The 25,796-nt window shown below is 35.9% G+C and overlaps 2 protein-coding genes across 4 annotated transcripts in view; both read right to left on the minus strand.

Annotated features, from left to right (window-relative positions):
• Positions 1-4,435: 4,435 nt before the first annotated feature.
• Positions 4,436-16,854, minus strand: DEPDC7 (DEP domain containing 7). The gene is made up of 9 exons (XM_026704390.2): positions 16,710-16,854; positions 12,411-12,810; positions 10,894-11,024; positions 9,493-9,682; positions 8,583-8,797; positions 6,631-6,773; positions 5,434-5,559; positions 5,269-5,347; positions 4,436-4,793 (listed from the first exon to the last, which is right to left on the minus strand). The coding sequence occupies exons 1-9, from the start codon at positions 16,780-16,782 to the stop codon at positions 4,564-4,566; spliced, it is 1,587 nt and encodes a 528-aa protein (XP_026560175.1). The 5' UTR covers positions 16,783-16,854; the 3' UTR covers positions 4,436-4,563.
• A 4,472-nt stretch (positions 16,855-21,326) lies between these two features.
• The window catches only part of QSER1 (glutamine and serine rich 1), a 57,034-nt gene continuing 52,564 nt past the window's right edge, over positions 21,327-25,796 (minus strand). For all 3 annotated transcript variants that reach the window (XM_087921188.1, XM_026705967.2, XM_026705975.2), the window contains exon 13: positions 21,327-25,725. In XM_087921188.1, coding sequence (XP_087777314.1) covers positions 25,585-25,725 — 141 coding nt within the window. In that variant the 3' untranslated portion in view covers positions 21,327-25,584. The remainder of the gene's footprint in view (positions 25,726-25,796) is intronic.

Below are 25,796 nucleotides of genomic sequence, written 5' to 3' on the forward strand. Positions count from 1 at the left end.
TGTTTACTTCTCTGGTTCTCCTTACAGCAGCAAGGAGGAGGGAGGGAAATTGCGCCAGCTGCGAAGTCACCAGATCTTGTTTGGTCGTGTGATGGGGGGAAACCCATGCATGACCACATAGATCTCAGAAATTGCCCATTGTAACCACATGCAACTTCCCAATCCCAAAGACAGGTCATAGGACAAAAAATTGCCGTTAATATGAGATTAAATAAGGTTATACAGAACATAGAATTGGAAGGAACCTTGGAGGTCTTCTAGTTCAATCCCCCTGCCCAAGCAAGAGATCCTACAGTATATCATTTTGGACAAATGGCTGTCTAATCTCTTATTTAAAAACTCCAATGATGGAGCACCCACATATGTTCTGCAAGCAAGCCGTTCCACAGGTTAAGTTCTCCTTATGCAGCATTAGGTTGTTCAGTGACTTTAACAAGCTGAGTAGGGCAAGAATTCTTAGAACAGGCCAATCAATGAAGCTTCATTAAAGAGGAAGCTTACTGCATGGTTTTGGGTTAATTGCTTTCAATTTATAACGTTTTATACATATCCTAAACATTGGTAGAAAGAAATTGATTCATGATCAGAGAGTATTTTTTAAATAAAATGCATACAGGTTAAATAAGTAAAAATATATCCATGCATAAGTTGAAACAATAAAATAATAAAATAGGGATAAGCAACGAGGAAATACTGATATTAGAAAAAAATACAATGTTAGTCCCCCTTAAACAGTGGCAGACCAATTCACATTGATCAGATTATCACCATTTACCTTTTTATTAAATTCCATTGGAGAAAACCTATGGGGGGTTTTTTAGAAGCTTCTGCGGAAATATCTGCTGGCAAAAACTGAACACTCTTAGACTCAGTCCATCCTCTGCACTTAGCAATAATTAAGTGCAGTAATGTAGGTAGCATACTAGGCAATATATGGTAATACGGTATGAGTTATTGCTTTGATAGCTACATCTGAACAGTTGCAGTGATGTAGTTCTGTGGTGCACAGTGTTCCCCATGGTTCTAATAAAGAGAAAGCGGAAATGTTTTCCTAGCTCTTATTTATGGCTATTATCTAAGAGTTAACCTTTGGGGAATAAGACATTCAAGCTCAAACCTGCTATACTACTCTACGTGCATAATACGTGCATAATACATAATACTCTACACGCAGCTAGGATACAATGATAACAAATGCACTTTACCTTTTGTAATGTTATGTTTTTATCACTATTTCATGTTTAAGTTAACAGAAGCCTCATTACCAAGAATAAATATCTTCCATTTGGCAATGAAATATGGAAGGTAGGTTCTTTTACATTATTGGTAGCAAAGTGTAAAATGGTTTGGAAGCAATGTTTCACTGATTATGATTGAGGCAAAGGAAGGAAGGCAAGATATCTCTTCTAAAAGCGCCATTGTGCATGACAACCCAGGCTATATGAAAAACGCTGATTCTTGACATATCTTACAGAATCACATATTCTTTCTCATTCCTTTGTCTATCACACTGCCTTCCTTCTTAAGCTGTTTCAATGAAAATTGCTGATTGTGGGCCATCTCAAAGAGTAAATACTTACATATAGGGGAAGGAGGAATACATGAACCTAAAACTCCTTGATTGTTCATTTATACCAGCATAAACTTTCCTCAAATTTACACCTGAACCACCATTGGCCACTGCATGGCATTGTCATGATGCTACAATCCATGTATGCCTTATTACTACTAAATTTATATGCCACTCATGTCACAATTCAAGGCAAAATTGTATCACGCACAACACATCAGAATGGTTATGGCTCAGTGACACAACCTTCACTTTATATTTAGAAAATGTACCTGAAATGTATCACTTTTTCTGATGAGATATTAAAAAAAATTGGCAACAAAATTGTAAGAGAACTCCTATTTGCCAGTATAAAAGTATCACAAACACAACTGACAGAGCAGATCTATAAAGTCTATAAATCTATATGGGCAAACTTTATATTCAGAAGATGTCTTTTAAAAGTATTTGAGATCTGAAGAAAATGTGGAGTTGATGTTATTAGAAGTCACACTTGAGGCTTGAAGACGTAGCAAAATTAAAACAGATTTTAGCAAATTAACAAGTCAATGAAGAACAGTTGTGGGAATTGGGTATGTCTAGTTTAATGAAAAGGAGGAGTAGGGGTGACATGATAGCAGTGTTCCAATACTTGAGGGGCTGCCACAAGAAAGAGAGGATCAATGTATTCTCCAGAGCACCTGAAGGAAGGACAAGAAGCAATGGATGGAAACTAATCAAGGAAAGAACTAATCTAGAATAAAGGAGAAATTTCCTGACAGAACAATTAACCAGTGGAACGAGTTGTCTCCATATGTTGTGGGTGGAGATTGTCTGAAACGGTATATGCTTGAGCAGGGGGTTGGACTAGAAGACCTCCAAGGTCCCTTCCAATTCTATTTTCTGTTATTTTATTTCTCTAGGCAGCAATGATTTGGGGCCCACTCAAACGAAAGAATGGGGAATGCCTGTAGTTTATCAATCCCTGAAGTTGATGGTTTGCCTGCCCATAAAGATAACATAATATACAACATTTATGCTTTACATCAAAGCTACACATGTATGAATAGAAAGGTACCAGGTTTCTTGCAATGATTGTAACTGGGTGAGAAAAAATGACATAATTATTTTCAGTGGTTTAATATTCTTATAAGTTTTTTAGTGATGATGAACTTGGGTTTGAAATAGCAATACCTCATTTAACATATTTGGCAACTGATTAGAAATGGTGTCTTTTCCTGAGATTGTAGAAGAAGGACATGCAACTAGGAAAATATAGTTTTAAGATTATGGCAATAAGTCTAAAATCACATGAATCCAGATGGCTGCCCAGTTCAAGTAGTTATTAACATTTCGTATTCTTTTTGGAAGCAGGTGTTTGTATATTTTAGACAAGCAACACCTTCCCATAGTTCTCTCATTTTGATATACTGCTATGAACAAATAAACTTGTCAATTTTCTTCTTGAAAGAAATGCTTTGGAGTAATTGGCATATATTTTCAATATGGTGTAGAAACATTCAAAACAACTGAAGGATTCAACTAGAATATCAATTTCCTCATCCAGTTTGATTCAAAACTAGAAAAACAAAATACACATCTGATTGCTTATTTTTACCACTCTACTGAGTTTCAAATTTCTTCCTTCATACAAAATATTTGAAAGCAATCTTCTAAATCTATAATGCTGAGTACCAGCCTTTAGCATTATTTCAAAACAGATATATCCTGCCAGAAATACCATAATGTAGTACACTGAAGCTAATGAGAACTCAGAAAAAGAGACAAGTATTTTCAAATTAAAATCTGATTTTAGGAGGAAACCAGCAGACGACAAGTAGGCTAAGTATTTTGATGCCAATTGCTCCTGAATAAGTATTTGTAATTTAGAGGCATTATGTTATGAAATATTATGAGATAATAGCAATAGCACTTACTTATATATCACTTCACAGTGCTTTACAGCCCTCTCTAATGGTTTACAGTCAGCATATTGCCCCCAACAATCTGCATACTCATTTTACCAACTTCAGAAGGATGGAAGGCTGAGACAACCTTGAACTAGTGAAAATCAAATTGCCGAACTGTTGGCAATCAGCAGAATTAGTCGGCATTGTAACCACTGTGCCATCATAGCTCATTTAGAATATAAACAGATTTGAGCATAGAAGTTTCCTATAATGGAGCAACTTTCACAGGTTATATTGGAAACTTTTACTTGCACTTGGTTTAACTTCCTTTTATTCAACATTAATCTTCCCACACTGATACAATTATTTTCTCCATATAAGGGCAGAACTACTTGTATAGCACCAAGGATGATTTACAACTACTCTTTAATTAGAGAAGGAACCTAAAGGCTTTGTTTGCCACAGTAAAACAGATTCCTGGTATAGATTTGTCTTATGTGTTGCATAGATTATGATTATTTAAAAAGTGTTTATGGTGTTAATTCCAGACTTTCATTGGCAGTTTCAGGGTTGTAAATGAAGAAAGGGTTCAGCAGTTGTTTTAATGTGTAATAAATGGCTTTTCTTTCAATCATTTGGCTTTCAAATACAAGGAATGACTGCTTATTTTGAGCTGGTGTGTGGTACTGGTCAATCACTCATCTGACGATTTTTGTCAGTGTACTTCAGCATGCTACTGGTCAAATGACAATAAATTGGATAAACTGCCAGAAGCAAAATACATGGCCAGGTGTTATGTTACTGTAAGAAGAACATATGCTACAACTAAAACCATCAGCAATTTAATTATATTTCTTTTCTCCGAACTGCATTCTGCTCAAAGAGCTTGTGTTCACAAAGGAGGTCAAAAGATATTTGCTTTCAGCTTTTAATGATGTATTCCTACACATTTAGGAGAAATACTATTTTCTCACTATTTAGAATATGAATCAATAGCTTTTATTGTTTTTAAATAGCAGTTTTACAGGTAGAATCCACCCCTATTTACATAACACTTTTAAGTACAATATAAAACAATTTTGTAAAGATGCACAGTACAGATTTTTAGAAGTCAAGTCTACCATTATACACAGGAATATCTCTCTCACCAAAATACTGCAAAAAGATAGTTGGATTACTAGTATAGAACTGATCTAGCAACTTCTTGCGTTCCTTGGCAGAGAGACTGGAGTCTTCATCAATAGTTTTTAGTAAAGACACCAATTCCACTTTTGTAGTTTTTTTGGCACTGGAATGATACTCACATTCATCAAGCCTTTGGCAAAAAGTATATCCTGGAATAAGAATAAAATTTATTATTAAAAATATCATAGACATTTGAGGTATTTATTATGGTTTTCTTAAATGTTTTCACAATATTCCCCTATTTAAAATTCATAAAGTAATCCTGGAGATTTCAATTTTTTTGGATAAAGGTGGAGGACTGTCTTGCTTAAATGTACTTTAGACTCAAAGGGTTCAAGTTGCCCAACTAATCCCAACTCTCTTTCCATGAAGTTTAGGATGTTTAGTATAGAAAATAGTAAGCACTGAGATATTCAGTACTTCTGAATAGGCTGAAAACACCATGTAAAGTTTTGCATAGCCCATATTGATAGATTTACTTTTAATGTCACTCTTCCTGCCAAAGAGCAGATTTTTCTAGACTGGCTTATTTAGCAGCTTCATTTTCATAGTGGACTATGCTCAAAGCAGCTCACGCTAAAGTTTATTATTAACATGACTAAAGTTTATGAAAATAAAGTTTACCAATATTCAGACTGGAATCTGTGCCTCTCTGTATAGCTAGAAGCTTTTCACTGACCATTTTATGTAGCGTCCCTGAAATCTTGAACAAAATAAAATAACGTTAGTTATTAAGAATGGAATAGATTATGCATAATAGCGTGGAGAAAATGACTTGTGGATACCTACCTTTAAAACGTCTTTCTGATAGTCCACCAGAAATAAAATTAAAAGATCTGTTTTTCCTTTAGATAATGTTTTATTGTTGATTATGGCTTTGGAGAACATTCTTTTCACAACCATCCTGTTTTCACTCTATAAACAGGGAAGGAAGCGATGGGGGGGGGCGGGGGGAGCGGGAAGCAGAAGGATTAAAAGTTTGTACTGCTAGATCCACCTCATTTCCTATAGCTATAATTATAGCATATATTGACAGTTTCAAATGCATGCCTTTTAGTCTTAGTAAATTGATCTCTTGTAAAAGGGCAGTCAACCATAGTTCTACAAGTTTAAATTTACAATTTAAAACATTATGCAAAAATGAGATTGATTTATTTCAGGGCAACCTATAAGCAAGCATGCTTTGCATTCTTCCCATGGTCTCCCTTCCAGCACTAAACTACGTCAGCCAGCTTATTATGATGCTTTCCTGGGGCAATATTAGAAGTTCATAATTATGGTATAGAAATCCATGTTGAGGTCACCTTCTCATTTCACTGCTCCTCTTCTCAGGAGGAATCATGCTGCCATAAGTATAATTGTGGTGTTTTCCTACCTACAGCGGTACCTTGGGAGTCAATTGCTTCAAAAACTCATCGAATTTGGTACTCGACGCATTTTGTTGTGAAAATGCAATCCCAGTGCTCAGAGTTTGTTTAGTACTTGACATACTGTGATAGGAAGAAGGGAACGGCAGCAAAGAACAGACAGGAAGTCAGCCATGCTGAGAAGGTTGCTGCAAAAGGAGAGGGGATGGACACCGAGAGTGGACAGGAAGTCAGCCGTGCTGGGAATCTTGCTGACATATGAAAAGGGACAAAGGTATTCCTAGCCAAAACAAAGGGTCACATGGTAAGTCATGTGGTTTGTTTGGGATTTGTTCTTTTTAGTACTCCTTACACTTCTCGGAATCAATGAATGACATGTACTGAGGTACCACTGTAGTCTTTGATTTCAGCCACTAATCATTGACACTGGAAGGATCTACTGTCTAAGACAGGATTCAGGAAACTGAAGCCTTCCTGGTGTTCCTGAATTACCATATTGATTGCTTTAGATTACGCTGTTGGGAACTGTAGTTTAGCACATCTGAAGGTCTACAAGTTCTCTATCCACATCCCCAGGCCACCAAAGAGCATAAGGAGGCTTCACACATAAAATACTTGCCTCACTTTGTAGCTTAAGTTCAGAATTCTGAGCTATCACGGCCATGAAGTAAAGCAGTTTCCTGAATTCCTCTCTTGCAGGGCTATCCAATAATTTTAAATAGAGCTGAATGGCTTCCAAAGCCTGATCAGTTTTTCCATTAACTGGAAAGAAAACCAAACCAAATTATTACATTGCGTTTTTATTTAAATAATGATTGATGAACATATGCATAGTTTGCCATTTTCACTTTATTATAAACTATGTAAGAATGTGAAATATAAATTTAGATCAGATTGATTAAATCAATATTCAATTTTTTTTCATGGTCTGCACCAGAACATACTTCAAATTTCTTATTAAAATAATACCCTTGATAAGATCATAAATATTTCAGAAAATGGTCCTTTTATCAAACATGGTCCTTTTATCACAGCTTGATTTAATTAGAATCCTAGTTAGTTATTTGTTAGTTATAAATAACACCGCCACTACCACTGCCTGTATGACATACTGGCAGAATGAATTTGCTGGCAAATCGCTATCACATTGTTATAGATTTCCAATGTTCATTATGGAAGTTTCTCCTTATAAGAAATAATGAGTTATCCACATATTGACTATTGTCTGCCTCGCTTTAGAAATTAATTATATTAATACATACATAGAAGTCATGTTTAAGTATTACATGCAAACAGGCATAAAAGATAGCTTTAATTAGGATCATAGTGGTGTCATGGCATTCAAACTCCTGACTTGGAGATGGTTGCTTTTACAGAGTTTTACTGCAGTTGTTAAGTGAAGAAGTGTTAAAGGTGATCGTTCAGCAAATCTTCCCTTCCCCATTGGCTTTGTCAAAAGCCAGCTGTAAAGGTCACAAATGAAGATCACGTGACCCCAGGACTCTGCAGCCATTGTAAATAATTTTGATCACCTAACTGTGGGAAATGCTGAGATAGTCACAAGTATGACTGTCACTTTGTTCAGTTCCATTTCAACTTCAAACAATTGCTAAATGAATAGCTGTACATTGGGAACTACCTATGTATATACAAAGGTCACTGATCTTCTGCATGCTACAGAGGACTCTACAGTGATATAGGTAAAACTAAAGGTTACATCCCAAAGGTACTTTTCACTGTTAACCAAAGAAGCTTCTTGGATGAGAAGCGCAATGTCTTCAAATTTTTTAAAAAAGTCAAGTTGCCTTTTGAAAAGGCAGATAGTTCATATTCACTACTTATTACTGTCCCTCACATAAGAGTGGATTTCACACTGTGATAATTCATCATTGTTGCTTGATTTTAGTTTAGCTATAAAGTCTGACACTGGAGTTTCTAAATCATAGATTAGGACTTAGCATGTGGTCACTGTAGTTTACTTTAAAAACTATGGTAAAAGAAAGCATGGTTTAGTGCAATATGTGAATATGAAGCAAGATAGAATTGATTTGTTGAAGCCGAATAGATATATTTTAAATGCACACCTGACCTTTTATCCCACCTTGTTAAAAATTTGTAACTTGAAGTGGCAAGCATATGTAATACTCTGTCCTGTTCCTGTTTTCCCCGCAACAACCACCACCCTGTGTGGTGTGTTGGTCTGAGAGGGAATGACTGGCTCAAGATTGCGCAGCCAGTTCTCATGCCTAAAGTGGGAATAGAACTCTCAACCTGCTGGGTACCTTGCCCACTAGATCAAACTGGCTGCCATTTTTACTTCCATCCCATCATAAGGCTATTAAGAAAAGTAACAGCCTATGTTTAGATTCTCCATTGTCTTTATAAGTACACCTTTGTGTATTCCCCCTCTTTTCAAAATCAGTGTGCTGGAGATCGCATAGATACTTGCTTTTCTCTGGATGGCCCCGTTTGACCAACACAGGCCAACACAGGGAGGAGGGGGAATGTATGACAAATTTGTATGACAAAACACTTTGCTTTTTATAACATTTGTTAAATCCATTCACTTACCTAGCAACTCAGCAATTCCCAGGTGGATTTCAGGCACATGGTTCAGCAATGGTTCCTTTTTTTGGCTGTAATACCTCCCAACAGTATCAAACAACAACAGTTTCCCCACATGCACTTTGTCAGGCCGATCAGGTAAACTGCGGCTTACTTCAACCACCATCGCATCTGGGAGGTACTCCAAACAGTCAATTGCTGCTGACAGCCATTCATCTGCCCTAGAAAAAGATAATGTCTACAATGTTCTATTGACTATACTGTAGATAACATTTTGCTATGAATAAGTCCCACTGGAAGTCAAAAGAACATTCTAGGGCCAAAGGAACAATGATGAAAGGATCTCTACTTAAAGAAGATAAAGCAGCCACTGAGCATGGCACATTTGGGCAGACCTTACGACACAGAGAAGGAGGAGAAGCCATCCCAAAACTCAGGAGTGAGCAACTTGTACCCCACATATGGCCCACAAGTCCTCTGCAATATGTGGAGGTGGAACAGAGAGGCCAATATATTCAGCTTTCTGAACTGGCAGGACTTAAGGGACAAAATGAGTGCCCGGGCCCTAATGTTTTCATCACTCACAAACACATCTCCCAATCAATACAGTGATTTTTTCCTATTGGTGGATTTTCTAAGGGGAAGAATTGTAATTCTCTTAAGGCCCTCATTCAGTCCCATTTCCCTCAGAGACCATAAAATTATGCCCCTTGGAAACTCTCCAAAATTAAAAATGTGGCCTCAAATCACAAAAGGTTTGCCCATGTCTACTCTACAATTGAATATCTTCCTTCACTGCTTGAAAAAAATATTTAGGAAGGCAAATAATATTTGCTGATAATTTTTTTTTGTGCTTTCCTATTCATACACACACACACACACACACACACACACACACATATAGATAAATACTTACTGAGCATCACCAAAAGCTTTCAGAATTTCTCGGTCAAGATAGTTGTTTGTGATACTACATTCAGGTTCCTGCTTTGTTTGTGGATATTGGGATCCAATCTTGTGGTATTTAAGTAAAGGATCAAGCAATGGAAGATCTATTAGCTGCAGGAGACGGGCAATAGTTTGCTCTTCCCAGACTTCATTAATGACTAGGAAAAATGAAGGGCACAAATCAAATAGTGAAATTGTTAACAAACATATAATGATCAAGAAATGTAATCCAACATTGCAGTCTTTACTTGTGATGACTGACTTCTTCCACAGAGAACATTAAAATAATTTATTCCTCCTGCTTTATTATCAGCCACAAAAGCACTTCAGAATAAAAAAAAGATAACCAATAGAGATTTATGCGGAAAACAGTAAAGACTTCAATGTATCCAGAATGCTTTACATTCTTTCCTGTTTGAATTGCCAGAGATCTTTATTAGATGGGAAAATCAATCACGTAAATCATGCTAATAAGGATGCATAAAAGAAAGAAACCCTTGTTAACATTTTTCCAGTTAGAACAATGACATCCTTAACTTGAAGTACTAAACAAAGAACTTGTTTGGAGTTTTCTACATTTTTTCGGAGCAATCTGCAAAGCCAGACACACACACAAAAATGATAGAACTAGCTACTAAGTTAGTATCAGATTTTGTTCTTGTTCAAGAAGCAGACTGAAAGAATATGGCAGCCACATGTTACAATCATCTTGTTTAAACCAGCTATGGCTTGAGAAGAATGGACTATTTGTACTGCTAGTCTCTAAGTGGTTTGATAACAGAGCCACAAGTCAGGCACAAAGTAGGAGACAAGGCCACAGAAGCAAATTCCTTGTTCCTTCAAAAACTTGTGTCTCTGCTTGTGTTTTAAGCTTGTGTTTTTTAAAAAAACTGAAAAAGTGGAAGTGGCAGGAGAAAGAGAAGGAGACATGACTGTCTTCAGCATGAATGGAAATACTTGATTTTGTTGAGGAGCTTGAGACTACAACCTGAGAAATAACTCTCCCTTTCCCATCTCTAATATGAACATACTGTTTTATGCACCCTCTGAATTTCGGATTACATCAAGAGCTGCAGGTTGTTCACTAGTGATCTTCTAGGACTAGGCTGTCATTATTCTCAGGTACCACCTATTTTTTTTCTAATGTGTTATAGATTCATACTATGTAAGATAACCATGATGTGAAACCATATCACAGAGCTGTCAGGCTTGTGAGAAAATTAGCAGCTGTGAAGAATTCAAGCAAATACCTGACACAACATGTTCTTTTGCTTTATAGTGGTCATGATGGGAGAGAGATTAATTTTCTATTTGTCTCCAATCTAAGAAACAGAAAAGCTTTACTGGAGATGATGTCTATCCTCCTTACCTTGACGAGACAAATGTGAGGATGGATTTACTTGGGGAGAATTAACAGGTTTTAGACTCAGGTTTTCTAAGAGATCCTCCAAACTTTCTGATCTCACTGATGATGTACCAAGTAATAATCTTTTTTCCTGTCTGTAGTTAAAAAAATAGGAATGGAAGATCGAAGTATCAGTACTGATAGCAATATTTAGATCTTGTTTCTATACACAAATACGAACTTCTGTACTATAACTCCAATGGATACATACATATACACTTCCTTTAGAAATATTTTTGTATATAGTTGCAGTTTTAAAATTCCGCTCAATTGGAATTGGAATTTCTTGTCCAATTCTTAAAGATGCCTAGACATGTCCCCGCAGTATTCTTGGCAAGGCTTTTCAGAAGTGGTTTGCCATTGTCTCTTTTCTGAGGTTGACAGAAGATGACTAGCCTGAAGTCATGCAGTTAAATTTGTGCCTAAGGTGGTACTAGAACTCTTGTTCTCCCAATTTCTAACCTGTTGCTTTAAGTATACCACCAAACTGGCTCTTTATAATTAATCTACTTTACATTAGATTATCACATGGATCCTTCTATTAAAGAAACAATTCTACATACATGCATTTATTTATTTGTATCCCACCTTTTTAAAAAATAACTCAAGCCTGGTGTCTTAACCACTAGACCAAGCTGGCTCTCTTATGTTTCATTATCCCTAGTAGTCATTCTGATCACTAACAAATTCATTTCCCAAGAATAAATTGTTAATAGCCTATAATTATTGCTAACATTTATATTATGCAAAATAGTTTTCAAGCTTCCTCATTTTTAAGCATCACTTAAGTAGTTGTTGTAGCTGTTTTCAATATACAGACAACTGGAGTTAAAAAACAGACACTTAGTGGTTGTGATGGACTTTGTTTAATGATACAAGACCCAAATCCAGTATCACCAGCCAATGCTCATAAATTAGCTTGCTAATATTGCAGTGCAATCTTGGTTTACTTTGCTAAGTCAGGTAGTTTTATAGTTATGTTATTAATGTTTAATGCCACTGTAGTCAACCAAACAGATTCCTTTAAAACACGTTTATGGGTGTCTCTCCTTTTTGAAGTCAGATTAGTGGCACCAAAGCTATGGTCTTTTTTGGGCTGCCTCTCCAGCTATGAAACACACTTCATAGAAACACTTCAATGGTCCTTACATTGTTACTTCTAGGCAAATAACAAGATGCAATATATATTTCCCCCATCTAGGATTCTCTAGATCGGGGCGGGCAACTATGGCCCCTTTACATCTTGTGACTGGCCCAGGAATTCTGGGAGTTGAAGTCTACAGGTTGTAAAGGAGCCAGAGTTGCCCACCTCTGCTCTAGATGGTCTACAAAACTTTTAATTCCAACAAATCCATGCTCGCTTTACTATGAGATTTGTACTGCCATACAACCAGGAGAGCATAGAAGTTAGGAAGATGCAGTCAACCAGAAAAAAAATGTAACTTCCTAATTTTTCAATATTTCATCTTGAGCGTTCTCACCCAGAGCTTTGTTGCACAGAATGGCCATGCGGTTTTCCGCAGAGGTTCTCCACTTGATTCCTTGTATTTGAGAATCTGTAGAGGCTGCAGCTGCTATCCTCAAACACAGATCGTTTGTCTTTTCCAAAGACTTTGGTGGAAATAGCCTCAAACACCTTGTAGTCCATCAATGCCTGGCATACTCGTATAACTTTACTCCGATTAATATCTGTGTCACCAAAATATTTGTTTTGGAGAAGATGGGCGTAGACAACATCCACTGCATCGGAGCCAATAAAACAGTCATTATAACATTTCAGATTCTGACGTCGTTTTTTCACTTCAACTTGGGTCTGAAGCGCGTGGATAATGCTGCTCCAAACATAAGTGGCTCCAAATGGTCTCTGTGCCAAGCTGAAGCCTTATAAAGCAATACAGAAGATGAATTAGCAGATGTATTTTCTTTCTCAACAGTATAATTAATGTACAGGTAGTCCTCAACTTACAACCACAATTAAGCCCAACATTTATGTTGCTAAGTGAATTGGTCCCATTTTAAACTTTTCTTACCACATTTTGTTAAGCGAATCACTTAAGTTGTTAAATTAGTAACATGGTTGTTAAGTGAATCTGGGTTCTCCATTGACTTTGCCTGTCAGAAGGTCACAAAAGGTGATTCACATGACTGGGACCCTGCAACTATCATAAATATGAGTCAGTTGTCAAGCATCTGAATGTAAATCATGTGACCATTGGGTAGCTGCAATGGTCTAAAGTGTGTAAAATGGTCCTCAGTCACTACTTCCAGTGCCATTTTAACTTCAAATGGTCACTAAATGAACTGTTGTAAGTCAAGGACTACCTGTACTCCTTATTTTAAAGAATCCTTTCCAAACGGGAATTACCAAATAAATTATTCATTTACTTCTGAAGCTTTTCTCTCTGATTTGAGGTGGCATTAGTTAAAATCAACTTCCTTTAGTGCCATTGGAGCACAAAGAGATTTTGCTTGGCATACTAAAGCCCATATTCCAGAAGTAGGCTGAGGTATGGACTATTCTGAGGAGGTGTCTTATGTGTTTTAAATGATGAAATTAATACATTCTGCACTTATCACGAACTAAATTTGGCTCTTCAAACTTGCCAATGACATGTAGACTGTGTAGCCCACCATAAAAGAAAAGAAAAGGGAAGAGGGGGAGAGAGAGGGAAAGGAAAGGAAAGGGAAGGAGGAGGGGAAATGGAGAGGAGGAAGAGAGGAGAAAAGAAGAGAAAATAAACATTTTGAACTCTCATTCAACTGGACAGCACTGGATTCTACTAATATTCCTCTTTCCTAGAAATTCCAGCACAAAATTATAGTGTAACACTTCTAGTAGGATAGGTTGATAGTCTTTATATTAACATAAAAAGTACAAATAACCTTTGAAAAAGTTCATCAGAAGGTAGACCAATTTAACTGTGAAGTGTATGATATTGATATAAAGCACTTTATAGTCAAAGCCCACAATGGCCAATAAAAAAAGAGTACCTTGTAGCTGGATAGGGAAAAGACAATTCTCTAATGCTTCAGGAATGGGGAAGCTGCCACCTTTTAGAGGTTGCTACACTTCAGTTTCCTATATCACTTATTCGTATCATGTTGGCTGGGACCATTATGATTTTCTTTTTGATTATTATTATTTTAAAAAAATATTTGAACATACAATAAATTCATTCCATTTCAATCGTGTCAATTAGGTACATATTTCATGTGCTTAACAATTACTAATAATATTCTTTTCAATATAACAATAATCACATTCCCATATATATGTAATATTCAGTATGTCTATTACACTAGTTTCTCTTATTGCTTTATAAATACATTTAATCCCTTTTAATTTATTTTATTTTCTAGCCATTTATAAAACAAGTCCCATGCCATGTAATATTCAGATTCTTCTTGATTTCTAATGATAATCTATTCATTTCTGCACATTCAAATATTTTTTCAATTACTTTTTCCTCTATCGGTATCTTATTACTTTTCTAATTTTGAGCAAATACAATTCTAGCTGCTGTTAATACGTGTATAATTAAGTATGTTTTTTCTTTGCTATAACCTTCAGGTACCATTCCCATTATGACTCTCTATGGCTACCTCAATTCTGCCAGACTTAAAATATACAGACACCAGTTTGGAGTAGGCTAATACCAGTTTCCACAATCCCCAGTCAACATGAGTTATTGAACCAATGTCTAACCATTTAGGAGAAACCATGCTGATTTTGAGACCATTGTGATGATTCAGGAAAATGAATCAGGTGTTTCTTTGGTTAAAAAGAAAGCAAAAAGACTGTTGTATTGTGGGAAAATTGAATAAAAGGCAGTGCATAAGGATATAATAGATAATAAGATAACCTAGTGCCATATAGAGATGCCATTTTGATCTAAATCCTTTGACAACAAAAAACACAACAGTTTCTTTTTAAGATTAAAATAGTTGTAACACAATTTCCCCACAAATGTTTATTACAATTATTATTTGTAAGTTATAATTATTAGTTATCCACATTAAAACAAATTCCTCTGACATGTGTAACATGGGCACATCTATTCAGTTGTTAATAGGAACTGTCAGCCTCTAATAATTATGAGTAGGCTACTACTGTGTTTCCAAGACATATTCTATTCATCTGACATATTGACAATTAGGAGCAGGGTTAGCAATAAACACAATAGATAGTGAAAGCCACATGACAGCAATGGATGCTGACTTAATTAAAATTACAATGCAAAACAGATGAAAAATGTCCAAGGAAAAAATTGTCCAGGGATAAAAATCATGACTATAAAGCCAAAAAATTGAAGGGGTCTCCCCCCTTTCAGTTTTTTAGCTTTATGGTCATGATTTTTATAATCATGAGAGGATGCATTTTTGCAATTCCTAACATCAGAGGATGAGCCAAACTGCAAGGGGCAACAGAATATGACTTTGCCTAGGGTGCCAAAGTGGCTGGAATCAGCTCTGGGGAGGATGGAAACCTCACCTTGAAACCTCTAAATAGCACCTTTCAAATATACTCTTATCAGGGCAATCACAGTAATTATACCTAGAGGCATTCTGCTTAAACAAATGGAACTAGTTTTTGTGTGCATGTGTCTTGGTTTGCCAATTGTTCAAAATTTAACCCTGGACTGCCACAAAAACAGGAGATACAGATAACCTCCGGAAGACAGATTGCAAAACCTATTTTGAGGGCCATATGCAAATATGGCCTGGAGCAACTGGAAAGAATACAGAACAAATGAGGTACGGTTGCAAAATTTATTCTTGGTATAAGTACTACCGAGTTTATGTTGATTAGCAACATTTCAGTCAGGAGAGTTTCCTAGTTTGCTCTCCCCAAAGTGGGAAGAAAATACCCAATTTCCTAAAACCTTCCCCAAAGATCCTAAAGCAAAGGTAGAGTTTTTCAAGCTTAACATAAACAATCACTTATTGATGCCTTTTATAAAGAGGGACTATGGTAACACCCTTGGCAACCATTCTTAACTTTTTAGGAAAAAGGGAGAAACTGACAAGCCCGGAGCCCCTTTCTCTTAAGGCAGAAGAAGGTCGGCAGGAAGTACCAGATAATCTCTGCTTACAAAACGGCATTTCCTCCTTGAATTCACACGGCGGAGGGAAACCGCGAAAGCAGAGCCATCATTTAGGAAACCCTGCGCTAAAGTAGCAGGGCTGGGAAGTAGGTTGGAGGGAGTCCGCCTAAGCACACATCCTCCCCAGCCGGGACAAGCGCCGCATGTTGCTTACGACCCACCTCGTCCAAAAGCAGCGGCGGGGACGATGAAGTGGCGAGCCCTTCTCCTACCCGGAGTAGACGGAGGGCCGGGCCAGTCCTTTCTCCTCATCAGCCAAGAAAGGCGGAAAGAAACCGCAACAAGGGCGGGCAACGGGGCAACGAACATCTTTCTCCACGACCAATTCGGGCGCGGGAGCCCAGGGGGAGCCAGACCACCGGGACTGGGGGAGCCAGACCACCGGGACTGGGGGACCCATACTCTTCAGAGCAGCGGGGCAGAGAAACGTACTAACGCCCAAATCCGACGGGAAGTTCTCTCCCGTCCTTATTTACCATGAAGCGCGGGAACAAAACAAGGGAATTCTTCCTTCCCCGCGGCACCACCAGCTTGAAAGAATCCGTCCCGACCGGTCGAGTTTCCTTACTCTTTTCCCTTCGCCTCACCGTGACACTCTGGCCAGTAGCTTTACCCTTCTCTGTAAAATACAAAAACTCCAAGTCTTGGAAGATATCCCGGGAATCCAAGCCTTACCTGGGGGTCTGTTGGCGGGGCTATACACCGCGCAGAGATTCAAAGCTGCCGCCTTCTCTTTCACCGTAGCCATCAGCGCAGCCGCTTCCGCCAAACGCGTCTCCGCGAATGATACAAACACTCGCTTACCTCCTTGTGGTCTCTTCGCCGGGGTAAGTGGGCGAGGCCCTTAGATGCGCAGGACGTTGCTATTGGTCCAAATTGGTTCTCCGGGGCGGAGTTTCGGATACGCTTTTAAGTCTAAATCGAGGAGATGAAGGTCTCCTCCTGGATGAAAAAACTGAGGTGTAAAGAGCCATTTTTATTCCTTGTTGTAAAGACCGGTACCTTTGATGATTTGTTTTTAATGTTTCGTTATAATAGAATAATGGCATTGGTTGCTCTGCCAAAGCGATCTAATGTGATAGAAAAGAGCATTACTATTCATATCCAGTTATTTAAAAAGAACTTCGGAAAATTCTTATCAATGTGTGTAGATTTAAGTGGTTTAAGTGTTTGAGGAGGCTTTCTATGCATTAGAAATGCCCTGCGCTGTACCACCTGTCTTCTGAAATACTAGACTTAGATAGAAAGACAAGAATGGTGATCTGGTTGTATGAGTAAGAATAATCTTCAGTTAGCGATAGGATCTAACTCTTTACAACAGAATGCATGTGCATGTTTCCTCGTGTTCTAGCACAGATAAGGGTGACTATAAATGTAACTTTTTAACCTGTATAATTAGGTAGCTGAAGTAAGCCTTATTAAATCCAACATAAAACAGCCAGTGACCCTGACCATTGGCCCCACTAGATGTAGCTGGTGGAGTTGGGGGTATAACACCACTTGAAGTAAACTATTGAGATAATGCATCTCTCTGTAAACAGTGCTGAAACATAAAATTCAGCACAAAGTTCGGATCAATAAAGCTGTAATTATGGGGCTTTATGTCATGTACTACAAATATAATTCTGATATTTGGAATTCTCATATTAAATTTATTGGTATATGGCAGCAGTATTTATTATGGTACTTGGCTCATCGAGGAACAAATTACAAAATGATCCAGCAACAAAATTGTTCAGTGTATCAGGATGTGAAGAACTAAGTCATCACAGAGAGAACAGCATATGTGTAAACACTGCATTCCTTGTTTTATTTCATTAGATGCAAAACAGATGCACAAATCTTGGCATAATTTATCAGAAGTAGCTCCCATTAATGGAACTTGTGTTACTCATAACTAAGGGTTGTTGATTCCAATGGTTTTATTCTATGCATGAATGAATCTAGATCCAATTCATTGGAGATTACTCTAAGGTAAATGCATAAAGGGTTTAGGTGTTTAGAGTTGGTGCCAAAATAGAATTAATGTTATCCTATTGCATTTTTTCCACACTGATTTGTATGAGTCAGTGGGTGTATTTTCTCTATTAAAAATCAGATACAGTGCCCATCTTTTGGGACTTTTTAATAAACCTGATTGATCCTGGAAGCTTGCATCCTATTTGTAGCATTAAGTTAGCCTAAGGCAGAGAAAACAAGGAAGTTGGGAGGGAGGAGTATCAAAATATGAAAATATTAAGGCTGTAGTCCTCACCAGGCTTACAGAGAGGAAAATTCATTAAATTCAGTGGGATCCACACTAGAAGAAATTAAATTTTATGTTATTAACAGATTTTTGGAAATAGTAAGAATGAAAAATAGGAGCAAATCAACACATCAGTGTTGCTATTTATAAGAGAATTTTTATCTATGTATCATTCTGTAAAGTGTAATGCTGAAGTCAAATTCTATCCAAATTCATTATCTTTGTGCAATTTCAAAATGTAATACATTTATATAATTTATTTCATGTATTCTTCCTAGTGTTATTCCCACGCTATGCCAGGGTGCACTTAAAAATCCGTTTTTATAACTCTTTTATAACTCTATCCCTTAATAGAATGACTAGATGGAGCAAATTGGCATGATAAAGAACACCAATGAACAGATAGTAATTGATTCCAAGGATATCAAAGATGGAAAGAATATATCAAAATACTGTACAATAGAGATGTTAACATCTACAATATATTAGAAAATATTCCCTTTTTTGCAAGCACCTCTAATACTGGAAGGTGAAGTTAGATCACTACCCCAGTCTATCAAATTGTAAGGATATGGAATATCCTTACAACTGATAGAATACCCATATGGTAAAAAAATAAAAAAAGAATCAGTCAAGGTTCTATCTAAATTATGGCAGTAAATCAGAAGGATACAATGATCAACAGATTGGAAGAGATCGGTCTATATTCCAATACCCCAAAACAGATTTAACAGAGTGTACAAACTATCACACTATATCCTTAATTTCACATGCTATCAAATTAATGCTTAAAATTATTCAACACAGATTAGAGCCTTCTAAGGAAAAAGAGAAGTTAGATATTCAAACTGACTTTAGAAAAGGCTGAGGATCATTAAGAGATTACTACTGATGCACGATGGATAATTGAAAAAGCCAAAAAATACTAAAAAGAAATCAATATGTGCTTCATTGATTACTGAAAGACCTTTGATTGTGTTGATCATTTCAAGTTGTGGAGTGTTTAAAAAAATGGTGATCTGAGAATATCTCATTGTCCTAATGAGAAACCACATTATGCAAGGTCTAGTAAGAAAAGTCGAAGAGCATAGTGAAAGTGACTAAAATTAAATAGAAAGACCAAACTAAAGAGGACAGGTATATCAGCCAGCTGTAGAATAATTCTAAAATATATTAAAGTGATATATGGTTACTGTCTTTTATGATCAATCATCGACCACAAAGGATGAAACATCAAGAAATATGCTGAGGGCTAGCACTTGAAGGCCTATAAAACATATTCAGATACTGTGATGTATCTATACCTCTAAAGATCAAAATTTGAAAGCTATAGTTCCCTTTAATATTCTATGGAAGCAAAAATTGAATATTGAAGAAGCAGAAGAGTATTAAGGATTTTGAATTTTGGTGTTGGAGAAAACTACTGGGAATTGTGTGGCCAGGAAAATAAAAAAACAAACATATAATCAAACAATTCAACTCACAGACACAAATCATCAGGCTCTATTTATCCTACTTTAGACATATTATGTGAAGACCTAGTTCTCCAAAAAGGGCTCTAATGTTGGGAAAGATGGAAGGGTAAACAATAGTAAGGTGGATGGATTCTACAGTGGCCCTAGATGTCCTATTCAGAGATCTGAAAGATCAGATTGGAGATTGTAATGGAGGAAATCAATGTGATCACTAAGAGTTGAACCAACTTGATGGCACATAATCAAGTTTGCCACATGTTGGATACTTTGTATCCATCCTTGTACGTTATACATAACTCTGTGTTTAACAATCAGTAATAAAGGCATAAAAGTCAAGAGGAAGACTTTTCAATATAGAAATACTACTACTGTTTGGATCCTATTGCTTCAACCTTGCTGAAATAACACTGACTTTATTACAATTCATAAATGGTCTGAGTTTTAATGGTTTGTCTTCTGCTTTTTATTTCATCATATGAACAACAGGTTCACTCAAAATTAAAACGTTCTGAACATTCCCCTCCTTTCTCTGTGCTCAGTATTAGTCAGGGCTGGTGCTGGAGAAGTCCAGCCCTAAGCCTCTATTATATGGGTTACCTCAAGGCTCCCTCTCCACATTTTTAACATCTTTATATAGCCATTGGGAGAGGTCATCCACCAGCATAGTGTTTGGTATCATCAGAATGCTGATGATACTTAATTATACATCTCTACTCCACGCCAGGCAAGTGGTGCCATTCAGATGCTGGCTCAATGCCTGAAGGCTATAAGGGCCTGAAGGGGGAGAAAGTCAACCCTAGCAAATGCGATGGTTGTGGTTTTTTTAGGCCCCTCTGAGTCAAGAACATTGCCAACTCTGACTCTACAGATAGAAATGCTCCCCTGTACAACTATGGTGCACAATTTGGAGGTCCTCTTGGACTCAGTGGTCCTGCTGGAAAAATAGGGGGCAGTCATGGTTAAGAGAGGTCTTTGCACAAATCCACCAATTTTGCCCATTCCTAGACTGGAAGGCCTTGCTCAGTCATCTGGGCTTTAGTCACCTTAACAGCTTTCTAGTTGCTCTGTGGAATTCAAGATGCAATGTGACATAGAAAGGCTTGTGAGAACATCTCTCCGTGACGATATCAACATCCTACTAGGATAGGGTATATGCGCCCCCTTGCTTAAATATTGCCATCTAATTGACCATAAAGATGTGCCTTTTCAGTGGCCAACCCAGTTGTTTCAAGTAGCTTCCCAATGGAGAAGAGAGGGACCCCTACTCTTTTAGCCTTCCAGAGGGTGGTGAATACCTGGCTCTTCCTCAAGCATTAGGCTAGGGTAACAGTTTAGCTATGAGGTTGTTTTGTCAGTGAGGAAAGGGTATGTTTTTAACTATGGTTTGTTCATGCATGGTTAGTGAGCTGTCTAGAGTCCCTGCATGAGGTAGGTGACCATAATAAGTCCTATAAATTAATAATTGAACCATCATATTAACAAAATACAGCAAGGTTTTTTTCCCCCTAATGAATAGAGCATATTTATCTCAGACATTACAATTATTCCACATTAACCAACAAGAGTACCCAATATTTTGAAAAACTGTATACACTTTAATGAATTTAGTAACATCAAATCAAAAATACAAAAATTATGAAAAAGTCACAAGTCTGTACATTATTGTGGACCACGTGAACACTGGCTAGAAAATATATTTTATTAATCCTAGCCTACATGTTTGTAGTAGAGGATAGGTATTACCATGCATTTGTGAGCATTAACTTAAATAGGAAGAGATAAAAGAAATGCGTGCATTGTATAATAATACACAAAAAGTATGCAAGTATATGGCATGAAACACTGTCATCAACAAAATAATAAATGACTATAACTGATTTTCAGTTTCCTAACAGTTTTGGCTTGTTCATTTTTTTAAATTACTTTAAATAGTAGTACAATTTTAAATATTTAAAAATATTTTCTCTATGACAACCATTTATTGGAAGACAGTTTGAGTTTCTTTTTAACCATATATTATTAAAGGAAAAAGAAAATTATATTGTGTTTTGGTGGAGCAGGCTGTACAACCCATTTGTTTTTCTGTTAAAACAAGTGATATCTGGAATCAAAAACATCAGGTAATTCACATTTTTAGAATTCAGAACATAAAACAGTGATTGCTGAAATGTCAAAATAATGATGTAATATTTGTATACAGAATATCAATTAAATTGTTTTTTCTCATTGCAATCAGATGCTAAATTATATTGGAAAGCAAATTCAAATGTTAGTTTAAAAAACTGAAATTAGGATATTATGTTCTTTTGAGAAAATCTAACTATTTTGATCTTGCACAATACCTAAAATTATTACCAGTAGTTCATTAGCTTATACAGAAAAACTCTCTTTAAAAAGATTAATTTGGAATCAAACCCCAGTGATTTCAGTGTTTACATGAGGCACAGTTAGATACTTTACTTTTGTGACTGTACTAATAATTCTCCAAAGGAATGTTGAACTTTTTTTCAGAATAAGGACTGTACTTGTGTTAAATCTCGAAATAATATGCTTCAAATGTAGATGTAAGATAAATAGCTTTGCAAAAATTAAGCTTGAATAAATGAATGAAAATAAAATTTATTGTTGCTACATATTTGTCCTTTGAATTGCTGTTATCCTAAATTGTTGCATTTTGAATACCACCAGAAAACAAACACTGTGGTGTCTACTATGGCAGGTTTCTATATATTTCAGTGAATACAGGAGATCCAATTAAATATGATTTTCAACAAAAAGTTCTGACTGTGAGCGATAGTACCTGAAACATTTTGGGTCGTTACCACAAATTTATTCCCAAAATATGACGCTGTCCAAGGCAATAGGTGTCTTTCGAAATACCTTTTCTTTTCCATAACAAAACTCAACAGACCTCATAATTTGCATAATTTATAACATCCTCAAATATTGTACTAAGTCTCTGTGTGAAACACTGAGGTCATATTAATTGATGGGGGAATCTTTTTAATAAATCTCTGATTTATTAAAACACAAAAACTTGTATATTTACTTCCATAATCCTGAGCTTTTCCCCATCTTTTTGAGTTGTCACCTAAAATTAAAACAGAAATCTGACACAGCAGTATAGTTACATATAGATTAACCAATGGCAAGTTCTATTATTTTTAATAAAGTTGAAGAGACTGTTGTAAGACGGCAGTCTGAAACTTGAAAGTCTCTTTAGTTCATTGAATGCATACAAATTTCAAAGATGGTTTAAGAATTGATGGTGGGAAGTGAAATGATAGGCCTTTGAAATACTTAAAAAACAAAATTTCTAAAGTTTTATCAACTAAGACCATTGTGTTATTTTAATTGCTAGTTTAGTATATGTTATAATTGTTCAACCAGTCATACTCCACCTACATCTTTCATTTGTAAGCTTTTTTCAAGATATGTTTTAAATTGATGGTATAAGAACTATTTTTGGATACATTTATAAACCTTCAATTGAAATATTTTCTGGTGTTTTAGAAATTAATATGGAAGCCAGGTCTTCTTTAAATACCCATCAAAAATAAGTAGCCTATTGCATTATAGCAGAAAAAAGTATTTAAAAAAAATACAGAATAGTATTCTTATACTGCTGTCCTGCTGATTTAGTAAAAAAAATTCCTATAAATAAATGGGACGTGTATCCAGATGAATATAAGATTGCAATCTGAAGGTAAGAATGAAGTGTATCTATTTCCAGTAAATGTGCATATGCTAAGTTCCCACTTTCAAGTAGTAATGGTTTATTGCTTGTAACCAGATGCATTTGACAAATTTTTCTTAAGCAGGAAATCAAGATTTAGTCTTTATCTTTAACTTTTCCATAGGATCAGTGGAAATACAGTATATTTGGACTAAATTAACATATTGTGCTGGGTCATAATATACTGGTAGTTTGTTTCAGTTTAATTGGATCCAGAATCTAAGCCATGTAAACCATGTTTTGTGAGTTATTTCTGTGTAAACACAGGTACTATCACATATGGAACAAAATCATAACTAAAACAAGCCATATCTTAGCACAGAATGTTATCTCTAGTTTCATAGCTATAGTACCACAACTTGACTTTTTTCAAGGCAAGTGCAGTAATAGAATCTTTATGTCCAATTATCAATTTCTATCAATATTTTGATTGAACCCATCAGAGGAATGAAATGAATACTACTTCCAATAACATGAAAACATATTTTGAAAATACACAGGTTGTCCAACATAACATACACATTAAGATAACAAAATGCTGTCTTGATATTTTGAAATCCTAGTTTAATTGCTCACAAACATAGCCCTTCACTGCATTTTACATATCTAAGGTGCATGAACACGTGTATAACTAAAGAAAATACATCATGCTACATATAACAATATCCTGATTGGCTTGTGAATGAAGAAACCTGCTTTCTTGGTTGAAATTAAGGCACTAAGTGGCAGTGAAAAGAGAAATGAATTGTTTTTATATATTATTTGATGGATGTACAGGATCTTCAGTTTCACAAAATCTAAATAACTAGTCCTGCACATATTGAATCAATGGCTGAGGTAAGGCATTCTGTTAGCAAATTAAAAAAACTTCCTATTGATGCAAGTATAGCCCATTTGCAACTTAAGTGGGACTACTGATTGCTACTGAAAAATAATCAGAGAAAGTCATTTACAAAAGATGCCTGAGACTCTGAAAAGGCACCAAGAAACAAACAGTTCTGCCATTACCAATTCTAAATAACAAAAATAAAAATAAAAATCAATTGTTTTCAACACTGGTCTGGTCAATTGCTAATCCTCACTTTACTGAAGACCAATGTAGTAGCTGTTTATGGAAATGTTCTATTAATCAAGCAGTTTAAAGACAAAAATCATCTTTCATTTATCAGAAAATAAGTTGCAATCTGTCAATATAACCATACATAAAGTAAACTTATGAAGTCTAATATGTCTCATTCATGGTTAACACTGAAGCAAACCTGTATAAAGAAAGATAATCTCAAGATACATACTTTACAATATGAAATTAATATATAAAATGAACAAGAAGACAATTGGAAATGTATCACAAGGGTACATGAAACAATTTTAAGCCACAATACTTTTTCCTCTGAAAAATACAACTATTTGTGGGATAAAATGTACAATTGATTTCTTTCCAAAAGGGAAAAATAAGGGACACAAATGTAAAGAAAAAATATGTCTTTCTTCAAGACCTAGGGAAAATAATTAAGGTAATTGTTTTTATTATAATATAATCTGTCACAAAATAGCAGTCATAGAATTGCACCAAATCCATGTTGAGTTTCCTGAACATAATTGGAGTCCGTAAAGGAGAATGGTATTCTTGAATGTAGATGGAGATTATTCACATACAGTAATCCTTGTCCTATTAAGATTTTTCTGCAAAATGTTCGAGACTCTACTTGAGCTCAGTCACAGTTACCATCACTGTGACTCTTCCTAGTGTTCAGAGTAAAAAAAAAATGGCATGATATTTTAAAAGTTATTTTAATCATAGCCAAAATATATATATTTAAGTACATGCTTTGATCATTTGTCAAAAATAAACCTAAGTTATTTCAAAACAAGAATTTACAAAATAGGAAAAAATATTCTCCAAGTTAAAAATGCAGGTTTGTTTGTAGTTCCATTTGCTTGGCAGCATTTTTTTCTTTCTTATTAGAATCCAAGGAACCCAGAACACCATGATTTCTTTTGACCTAGAATAAAGTTTGGCATGACCAGCCTATCAGCCTTTTATTTTGATGAGTAGAATAGAACAAAAAAAAGTGACATTTGGATCAATATTTGTTAGGAACATTTCTGCTGAACATGATTCAAAAGTTCACCAAACTTTTCAAAGAGATCTTCTATCCATTTTATATTTTTCATGCACTGCTGTACAATTTCCTCTTGACCTAGATCTGCATTCTTTTTTTGAACAGAAGAAATCTATTGAGAGAACAAATTAAATGTCACACCATTAGCTTTCTATTATTTCTCCTAGTACTGAGGTCTAATAT

This window comes from Pseudonaja textilis, chromosome 1 (genome assembly GCF_049901715.1).
Source record: "Pseudonaja textilis isolate UNSWEBS1 chromosome 1, rPseTex1.2, whole genome shotgun sequence".
Classification (NCBI taxonomy): Eukaryota; Metazoa; Chordata; class Lepidosauria; order Squamata; family Elapidae; genus Pseudonaja; species Pseudonaja textilis.